At 32.0% G+C, this 11,235-nt stretch overlaps 1 protein-coding gene across 1 annotated transcript; it reads right to left on the reverse strand.

Annotated features, from left to right (window-relative positions):
* Positions 1 to 3,417: 3,417 nt before the first annotated feature.
* LOC114295242 (uncharacterized) lies at positions 3,418 to 6,228 on the reverse strand. The gene is made up of 5 exons (XM_082916835.1): positions 6,091 to 6,228; positions 4,802 to 4,873; positions 4,603 to 4,697; positions 4,361 to 4,460; positions 3,418 to 3,908 (listed from the first exon to the last, which is right to left on the reverse strand). Coding segments are annotated over exons 2-5 (270 nt in total). The 5' UTR covers positions 4,804 to 4,873; positions 6,091 to 6,228; the 3' UTR covers positions 3,418 to 3,835.
* Between the last annotated feature and the right edge of the window lie 5,007 nt (positions 6,229 to 11,235).

The raw sequence follows: 11,235 nt of genomic DNA on the forward strand, positions 1-11,235 counted from the left end.
AATTTTCATATATTTTTAGTATTTAGTGATTTTTTTTTTAAAAAAAAAAATCACAAATATTATAATTTTTGAGTATATTTATGTTAGATGTGTCCAAAAATTAAAAAAATTGCTTAAAATATTTAAAAAAATTAATGAAAAAAAAAACAGAAAATAACAACGTAAAATTTTCCAAAAATTGAATTTTAAAAACTGAAATCAAGCATCGGACCAATATATATTCAAATTTCCCCAGTCGTGTTTTGGAACTCCCAAAGCCTTCCACACGGCACTGGAGCAAGACAAACAATAGACTACTGCTAATGGAGATAAGCTAAAGCCTTTGCTGTATTACCCATAGTGGAGTCACACGCTCGTCAATTACCTTTGCCTTTACACTTAGTCCATTACCAAAAATGGTAATTTTGTTCAAGCACCTCTTTTTGTTATTGAACCACCCAGTTGACAGTGCCACCACTAGTGTGTCGTCCAAATGGTAATTGTTATCGCATTCAGATGGCCCGCCACCATCTCCACCCTTTTGAAAGTTTTTCAGTGTCAAAACTGCCTTTGTAGGATCAGACACTCGTGGCGAACAGCACTGCAAGCTTCTAATTTCTTGCAAAAATACAGAAAAACACAAAAAAGTTTAAATTTGTTAGTGACTTATAATTAAAATTTCTATTTTCTTGTAAAATTTTATCCTAATTAAATTCATACTAGCTTCTCCTTTTCGTTTCTTTTCTTTCACTTCATTTTCTACCATTTAAATTTTCATCAATTATTTATTTCTAATCAAATGGAGCCTATATGTTAGTTTTTTTTTTTTATTTAATTTTAAAAAAAGGATAAATTACACTCACCGCTCCTAAAGTTTGAGAAAAATACAGTTAGCTCTACATTTTTTTCACATAATTAGACCACTCTCCCACTAAGTATGGTTAAAACGACTAAATCTAATGCATATGATGGGTAGATATTAAATAAACAAAGATAATATACAATTTAGTTGAAAATAGAACATCTCTAGTGGTTACTCTTTTTTTCATCAAATTTGAATAAAGATTTGGACTAAAAGCTTCATCAAACAACCGGGAGGATGTCTGGACAATCAACCAGCTTAGTGTAAATTTTCTTCAAATTTTCCCCAATCCGCTCGTCCACCCGGTTGTCCAGCCAGTCATCCATCCGATACGTCCACCAATGGTCACCTGTGCAGATATGATGAAAGGTTAAACGCTTGATTTGATTAAAAAAAAAAAAAATAGGGCTCCCTTCATTTAATACCAATTTGGTGAAACAGTTGAAACATCGTTTTCACCAAATTTTCATGAAATTTAAATTTGACGAAAGATTTGAATCTGAGTTGGAGATGGTACAACAAATTACTGATAAAAAAAGATCTAATTATTATGTGAATTAAAACTTCATGGGAGACCAATGTAATTATATGTCAAAAGTATGAGGTTAATTATATTTTCTCTAAATTTTAGGGGAGGTGATTGCAATTTACCCAAAAAAATTATACCATTTGTATAAAATATTGTGTCGGTAATACACTCGGGCGAAGTTACAATCTGCACTTTTACCAAATATCACAATGTACGTAATATAATTATAACGTTCCATATCAAATACTACAAGTCATAACTTTTTTCACCAAAATAATTCATAGCATTTCTCACCATAAATGTTTCGTAATATTTTCACTATATCATTCATAATATAACCATAGTAGTTCGTAATTTTTACTCTAGGAGTTCACAATATAAATTCACCATTCATAACTTTTATTACAAATTAACTTAATACACACAACATTTATAATTTTTACCACAAAAATGATAACGTTCTTATGGTATGTTGTGCACTCTTTTAGGGATGCATACCATAGATTTCTCCTAGACACTAGGTAATTTTTTTGGGGGGGTATCAATTATAAAACATTATTTACAATATGAAAAGAATTATATTCGACAATCATAGTCCAAGCAACATAACAAAGATCACCATAATGGGGAAAAAACAATTTGCCTAACAATCAATCTAAGAAAAAGTCTCATAATGAGGAAGAATTAAACAATACAAAAAATGCCAAATAATAAGAGATAAATTCTCAATCCTTAGATTTAACATAAAGATTGACCTTCTAACCTTTTAAATAGAAGTGTACAAGGGCAGACTGAAGGTGAGATTGATCCCCTACATTAGTAGACGGTATGATTAGTCCTCCGAATTAGTCAATCTAGTGAGCCGGATACTAAATTATCATGCAAAAAAAAAAAAAAAAAAAAAAAGAAGAGCGGACTGAACTAACCAAGTTGATTAATACACTGATTAAGTAGTTCTGTGGGGTGGCTGTCTAGATTGAATTTCTTTGGGTGTGAATTGTGGGTGTTGGCTCTTGTTATGTCTGTGTTGTCTTGTTGGTTGCTCACCAACCTTGAGATGTCCTAGCAGATGATTTTGCTAGCTCTATGATGCCAACCTAGCTAGTTCGGAGTATAGAGTTAGTTGTGATACTTTTTGCACCCTCCCTCCTTTGTTGATGTATATCTTTTGATTATTATCAATAAAGTTCCTTTTGCTTGTTCAAAAAAAAAAAGTTATGTGGGGTGAAAATTATCACAAAAAACACAATAGCTACCACTACAAAAAATTACACTTTCAGCTACCAAATTTTTAGTCACCGAAAGTCAATGGTGACTAAAGTTTTTCGTTGCCCACTTAGTCGCCAAAGCCTTGTCAGTGATAGTCCATGGCGACTAAATTTACGTTGGTCGTTGATTATCTTATCTTCAGCTACTAAAATGAAGTTAGTCACCAACGACCACTTTTTGGCGACGAAAAATTTAGTCGCCAAAAGTAATCAAATTGAAATAAAATTCTCTTTTAGTGACTAAAATATTTAGTCTCTAAAATGTTTCAGTCGCTAATAATAATACATTTAGTGACTTCATATTTTAGTCGCTATTTTTTGTCACCATTAGCTACCCAATAGTTTGGTCACTGTTATTTTTCACAACTAAACATTTTAGTTGCCAAAAGACAAGATATTTTATTTTCATTATATTTTGCGACCAAAAATTTTAGTTGCCAAAAGATGTCATGTTTTTTTCATGACTAAAATATTTAGTCAGCAATAATTTGTTTCCTCATCTATATTTGTTTTGGCTAGCTACTTAACTATTTGGTTGCCTAAAGTCTCTTGTTTTTTTTTTGCTACTAAATATTTAGTCATCAAAACCCTTTGCTTGCATTTTTGGTTACCAAATATTTAGTCGCCAAAAACTTTATAATCTTTTTTTTTTTTTTAAAAAAAAATTAACTTCTCAACCACCTATATTTCTTCCATTATTAGTGCAACCTGTATCCTGTATACAAACAAAATAATCCATATGTTGATTATATTATCAACCATTCCACAATGTGTACACATTTCACTTTCAACCATTCAAAAAATTCATATTTAACATCAAATTCCAAATGTTATAGAAATTCCATACAAATTAAATATAATCCAACCTCAAAAATGTAAGTCCATACATAACAAAGGATTAAACAAAAACCATGCCCTCTGTACACAAAAAATTAATATTCACAATATCATGCCAAAAGTTAATCTGTACCATACCAAAAACTAATTTGTACCACGGCAAAACGTAATCTGTACCATGTCAAAAAAAGTAATCTGTAACATGCCGAAAGCTCTGTGGCAGCTGAACCCATGTTAGTTGCTGTTAAATCATTCCAGAAACTAAAATTTGATAATTTGGCTGCGTAGTCTTCAGTAAGATATATAAAAAAAGATTGCAAGTTTCCGTGGGCTATAGGTGGGCTGAGCTGGTGCATATGCTCAAGGCAAGATGCCATGCCCATAGCTATTTGCAGTCGCATTCCCCAACCCAAGTGCTCGGATTCTTTTACTGCTGGGCATCAGAAAAGAACATTAAAAAATAAAATAAAAAGACAAACCTGAGATAATTAACTCAGCTTTCTAGCTAAAGCTGTATTCAGAATGAAACATAAACTAAACCAGAAAATGAGACGTAGAGTACTGGTTGCCAAATCAGCAGAACAAAGATTGACTACAAATTATTTGTTTCTCTGTTCCAGAAAACATGGAAGAATAGAAACATTTTCACATTTGACACACGTCCATGCAGCTTACAGATATGCAACAGGGATGATCTAGCATGCAAAAGGAATAACTAGGTAACTACCTTAAAATTTTATTCTATAATCATTTACCCTTTATGCTTTTAGTAGCTCCAAGAAAATAAATAAAACGACAAAACAACCCTGCAAGCAGCAGTTGGGGGCATGGAAGGTAAAATATTTATTAAACTACATAAAGAGCTTCATATTTTAACATACTTACCAAGAACTAGATCTGCTGTTGCAACTAGCCTTTAAAGCAGCAATAGTGAGCTGGTTCTCATCTACTTGAAATTCAAAAAGCATCTGAAGTTCATAAAGTTCTGGAGATATGTTAAAGTAGTTGTTGTCCAGTAAACTGTGATGATATCCAGAAAAATGAGCTAACATGAGTTTAGGAAGCATAGTTCATGTAAGATCTCAAAACTTGATCGGCTCACAGAATTGACAAGGACATGTTATTGCCAAAATTAGATGGAAATGGCCCACTGAAGTTGTTGTATCCTAAATCCAACACCTCCAGCTCCTTTAATTCTCCAATCTCCACAGAAAAGTTTCCCCTAAAAGAGTTGTTGTGTAAAGTACTACAATGAAGTAACATGAAATTTATTATCACAAAAGAATAATGAAATATTTGGGTCCATGAGTTGGGTTATATTCTTACATCAATTTTATGTAAGTCAGCTTGCCCAGCTCAGGTGCCAATGTTCCTTCAAGGCAAAGATCTTTCAAGTTCCTGCAATTTGAATAGGTAAGACTTTCAGGGTGATACAAAAGGTGTCATAATAAACAATAATCGTTAGATAATCAAGCACCAATGCCTAGATTATCATGGCATCATCACTGGTGCCATTACATTGTTAGTAATCTTATCAGTTCAAGGATTATGTCATTGTCATAAGCAACTAGAGTGTCAGAAACTATCATTTCACTTAGAATGGTAATATGAAACTCTAGTACAGCTGAACCATTAGATAATCAAGCATCAAATGCCTAGATTATCATGGCATCACCACTCACTCAAGTAAATTGTTTATAATTTTATCCATTCAAGGATAATGTCATCCTCATTCATAATCCTTAGAATGGTAATATGAGACTTCAGTACAGCTGAATCATTTACATAACAACCAAGTATGTAACCAATGAACAGAGCTATGATAGCACAATGTTATCCTAATTATCTATAAGTCATAACCCAAGAATACACATGTCAAGAGTTCATTTTTGTCCCAAGATGCATGGAAAGATATGAGCCTCGCTAATTGATGGGGATAATTACATTTTTTGTCTCTAAAATATGCGTTTTGTGTTATTTTGATAACACTTGCATCAGTTTTGTGTCGATAAACTATTATTTAAATGTAATTTAATAATTCAGCACTTGCGTCAATTTTTTCCTATTATGGTTTTCAATATTCACATCTCAATTAACTCTATTTCTATTGTTACTAAAGTTACATTCCACATATTGGGTTTAGTTTTAGTAATTTGACACCCTTTCGATTCGAGTGATTCTCTCCAGATTTCTATGAAAGCTATTTGTTAGAATAACTAAATAAAATAGAACAATGCTTTATATGATAGCCACAGAAATGATGCAATATACGATGATGCAGATTGCTTGTATACAGAATGGGAATATGTATGAATTCATCAATTGAGAAGAACGAACACTAAGCAAACACGAAAATACAATTTACAGACAAATACGTATATATATATATATATATATATAAGTAGCAAAAAACAAAAATCCCTCATCTCTCACACCAAAAATGAGTTCAAAAAACCCTAAATCTAGAACAAAAACCAAAACCCATTTACTCATTTCACAGAAATCAAAATCCTACAGCATCAAAAAAAAAAAAAAACCCTAGAACTAGAGTGAAATGTGAAATAGAGAGAGAGAGAGAGAGAGAGAGAGAGAGAGAGAGAGAGAGAGAGAGAAACCTGTCGATGGAGGCGACGAGACGGTGAGCGATAGTGGCGATAAGACGGCTAGTGACGGTGAGTGAGGGACGGTGAGAGAGCGAGGGAGAGCAACCGACTCTCTGTTTTTTTCTTTGATTGGTATTTGGTGTACGTATCTGAGCTGAGATATATAGAAATAATATATATATATATATATATATATATATATATAATAAAATTAAGGGCAAATTACCAATACTCCTCGAGATTTAACTAAAATACAGATTCCTTTGAGATTTGAGAAATTACAAATTTCCTTTGAAAGTTATATTTGCATAACAAATTAGATGACAATTTGTTATGCAAATATAAACCTCAAGGAGCAATTTGTTATAAAAATATAAACCTCAGGGAACGAGATATAATTTCTCAAATCTCAGGAAAAATCTATATTTTAGTCAAACCTCGAGAATGTGTTGATAATTTACCCTAAAATTAAACATAAAATTTAAATTGGGAAGCAATAATTTTTCTTCTCACAAATTTTTTTTTTTGAATTTTATTACTGATTAAATACTTTTTAGTATCAAATTAAATGGTTGTCAAAGATTAAAAATAAAGTTAATTTAGAAATTCCTCCCAACGTCTAAGTCCTCCCTCCAATCCTTTAATTACATTTGCCGACTAAATTGTTTTTGTAGCTAAAGATTGTACATATAGAAACCAAATTATTTTCCAGTCGCCCAAAACCCTATTTTCAACGACTAAACACAATTAGTCAACAAAAGTGAAATAAATACTGATAAAATTATTTTTTAATAGCTAGAGATTGTATAATTAGGGGCCAAATTATTTTTTTAGTCACCCAAAATCCTATTCTTAGTTACTAAAACATAATTAGTCGCCAAAAGTACAATAAATAATGACTAAGTTATTTTTAGTAGTTAAAGAATGTATGTTTGCCAACCAAATATTTTTTTAATAGCTATAAGTGTATACATTTGGCAACTAAATTTTTTTTAGTAGCTAATGCATGTACCTTTGGCGATTAAATACACTTTTGTCACTAATTAATTTATCAATCCTTCCAAAAATTGTACTCTTCCCCCCAAAACTTGTAAATTACAATTGACTACTAAATTTTAGTCGCTAAAAGTGAAATAAATACCAACTAAACTATTTTTTGTAGCTAAAAATTATCCATTTAGGGACCAAATTATTTTTTAGTCGCCCAAAATCCCATTTTCAACGACTAAACACAATTAGTCGCCAAAATTGAAATAAAAGTTTATAATCAAGGACCAAATTATTTCTTAGTTGCCCAAAATCCTATTTTCAATGACTAAACACAATTAGTTGCAAAAAGTGAAATAAAAGATTTACAATCAGGGACCAAATTATTTTTTTAGTTGCCCAAAATCCTATTTTTAACGACCAAAACGTAATTAGTTGCCAAAAGTACAATAAATACCAACCAAATATTTTTCAGTAGCTAAAGTGTATACCTTTGCCGACTAAATTTTTTTTAGTAGCTAATGCCAGTACCTATGGCAACTACATTTTTTTTAGTTGGCATTTTTAATTGCCGAAAGTGTAATTTCTTGTAGTGTGGTGGTCCAAGTGAATGTGACGGCAAGTACCACTTTGATGACTGGCCTATCGTGGCACCATCAACTGGATGGGACAAAGGAGGCAGTCATTGCTTAAACAATATCACTATTAGTGTTAACGGGCGAAGTGTGGTGGCCATGGTGGTTGATAAGTATGACTCAACTATAGGATGTGATCAAGATCATGATTATCAACGTCCATGTCCTAATAGCATTGTTGATGCTTCGAAAGCTGTGTGGAAAGCCTTGGGAATCTCTAAAGTTAATTGGGGCGAGTTGGATATAACTTGGTCAGATTTTAGTTTCAAATGTTACAATATGCTCAATGTTTTGATGTTATAATTGTTCCTATTTCTCAATTATGAAATGTTGATAGTTGGAAATCTTTAGATTGGAAAAAAAAAATTTAAATGAAAGTCTTGATAAAATAATTTTTTGGTAATGACTAATGGTGATGAACTTTTGCATTGTTTCTTTTATTTTCAAGGAAAATGCAAGGGGTGATTCTTTCCATAGTGTTTTCTACTTTTTCAATCCTAGGGTTTTAAGGAATCAACAAGACTTTTGACTCTTTTGTTCTTGGTATTTCTTTGTGTGGAAATCATTATGAATAAAGAAAAGTTATTTTTTATTTATTTATTTGAACTCATGGAAAGATATTGTTCATCCATCTATTTCAACGAGGGTTGCTATTAGCATGCACTTAATTTCTTTAGACCCCTCAATTCCTACTTTTTTTTTTTCATTACAATTATACTTTGAAGTAAAATTACATTAAATGACAACCTTTAATGGAACACCTACTCACCAAATAAAGACAATTAGAATGAAACTTTATAATATTGTAAACCCACCTCCACCTAAATGTATTTCTCACCAACCTAAATCCTAAACGTATTCCTCTTCATCACCATCAACCCTAAACTTATTCCTCTTCATCACTATTTTTGTAACAAAGCAGTAATCACTATTTTTATATCCAAATCAATTAACATTTCAAACAACCCTATTACAAACTCTGAGTTTCTCCAATTAAGGGGTGGTTTGGGGTGTTTTAAATAAGTGCACTTTTTGACTTTTTATGAAATATGGATTGGATATGGATTGGGTTTGAAGTGATGTTGTAGAGAAGTGATGTGACTTAAATAAGATGATGTGACTTAAATAGGATAGTGACTTTTTGACTTTTTTAGTATTTGCCAAACAAGGCCTAAATTTCCATTTACATCTATGGTCATGTTCACCATTCGTTGATACTTATAAAGCAATAGAGGACAATGACAACAACTCTAATTAGGTTAGTGTTGCATTGGTAAGTTCATCTATCTTCCATTAACGATTCTTGGCCGTTTTCGATAGTTGCTGTTTGTTTAAGCTTGTTCGTTATTGTTTTGCCGACTGTTAAGGTTTTATTCGGTAATACTGTGTTGAACAGAAACATTTAGTTCGATAGATGGGTTCCAAACAGTAACATTTTGTTCGGCACTAATATGCCGAACGATTCCATTTTATAGGATTTCCCCCCTAGTTTTGTTTTGCTAATGATTCTTCCCTCTAAAACCCCTTGTATAGAGGGTTTAGCCTGAAATAAATCAAAAAAATAAAATGTGATGGGGAGTTGGAGGTTACCTGAAGAAGGAGAAAGAGATCGTCGAAAAGATTTCCAATGAGATTTTTGAAGAGGTTTCCAACTAAGAGATTTCAGACTGACAGGAGAAAGAGAAGAGGGACTGTCGTTCACTGAGAGAAGGAGAAAGAGACAGTCGATTTATCCTTCTTCAACATAAGAGGGTGCGCAAAATTAGATGGATGTGGATTTGGGTGTGATGATATTATGAATAGGGGTAAAATTGGTATTAAGCGGGTGCTCAAAGAAATCTTATTGAAATTTAGAGTTTAGGATAGAGGTTCACAGAAATGGAGGGTCTAAAGAAATTAAATAAGTGCTAATAACAGCTCTCATTTCAACACACTACCTTGCATCAAAGTGAGCTTACATGATTTCCCCTATGCCATATAGGTGGATCCTATCATACGAGAAAGAATGATATGGATCCGACAATATATGAGTGTAGAATGCAATTCATTGATAAAATTTCTTAATTTTTTTTTTTAGAATTTTATATTGAATATAGGTCTTATTTGATAGATCTCTTGGAATAAATCTTACAAACATAAACGTTACTAAATAAAAAGTTTAAAAAATAATATATATATATATATATATATATATATAAAATAATTAGAGACTTTTAAAAATAAATAAACAAATAACCATTTGACACGTCATTCAAGTAGTATATGAACAACACATACACAAACTTTTGTGAGCCTTACTATTATGACATGTGGAAAAGTCTCATTTTAATAATTCTATTGATTAAGTTGGACATATTAAGCTAATTATATTATCAAAATGTTAGAAAAATTGTAAGGTCCTTGTAAATAACGTAAGGTAACAAAAGGCAAAGACACAATTCCTCCATATAAGCATTTTTTGTTTAGAATTTTATTCAGAAAAATAACATATAGATTAACTTTCTTATGGTGAAATTTATACATAAAACGAATTTAAACTACATTCTCCTCCCATAAGATTTGAAAAAAAAAAATACGACAAGTCTCATAATTTTGGCTTAATTACGTTGGGTTTCAGTTTGTACTAAAAATTATTTCCTCTATCGACAAGCATGTCCAAGCATGGAGGGATGATCCGGTATGTGGTAGGAGCAAGGGCCACAAGATTGGTGATACATTGTGGGTTCCAATATGCAAAACAAGTGACATGGTTGAAGGAATTAAAAAAGTAGTTTCATATACATTGATGGCAGAGATAGTTTCTTCTGTCGATATGTCTGAAAAAGTGATGGAACACGGCCAAACGTGGCCCAGGAGTGGAGACATGATTTTTAAGACGTGTTGATGAAGGACAAGTGGTGTATTTACACGGACTAAAGAGAAAAGAAGGCTACGACAAATGGAGGCAGTTACAGGAAATTGTAAAGATCATGGGTTGTTATTTAGGAAGTGGAAGTAACCTGCTTCATGGTGGAATACGTAGCAGCATATGGACAACATGACCAGTGGCATAAAAGCTGGAAATTCAGGGGGGAAAAGGAATCAATTCACAACTTGAGATGTCTAGGAGTGATCTAGTCTGTTTAGAAGTAGTAGTACCAGTAATTAGGGGTAACAGTAGTAGTAGCAGTTAGTGTTTATTCAAAGTTCTGTCGATTGTAATACGAAAAGACTTGGAATTTGATTCTTGTGGTTAAAGTGACAAGTTTTGTTGTTTTTAGTCAATTTCCAGTTATATTTACTTTGTTTTTTCAAGAAATAAACCTCCAAAGAAGTACTTGAACCTGTCAAGCCATTAAGACACTCAACCACATTGCTTGATCCTGTTGTTTGTGAAAATTGGTTTGTTTGTTGTTTGTCAATATCACACCTAAACTAGATTTTTGCTAACAATTTCCTTAAAATTGTAATTCACATAATACTTGATCTCATTTTCATCAATAATTTGTTAGTCATATGATGAAAAAATGACGTTATCATCTTTTTTACACAAAGG

This window comes from Camellia sinensis, chromosome 2 (assembly GCF_055761805.1).
Source record: "Camellia sinensis isolate YWXY chromosome 2, ASM5576180v1, whole genome shotgun sequence".
NCBI lineage: Eukaryota > Viridiplantae > Streptophyta > Magnoliopsida > Ericales > Theaceae > Camellia > Camellia sinensis.

Coding starts and splice junctions, on each gene's coding strand:
- LOC114295242 (XM_082916835.1), bottom strand. Junction 4,461..4,602: donor GCCATTTCCATCTAATTTTG/GCAATAACATGT, acceptor ACATATCTCCAG/AACTTTATGAACTTCAGATG. Junction 3,909..4,360: donor AACAGCAGATCTAGTTCTTG/GTAAGTATGTTA, acceptor TCTGATGCCCAG/CAGTAAAAGAATCCGAGCAC.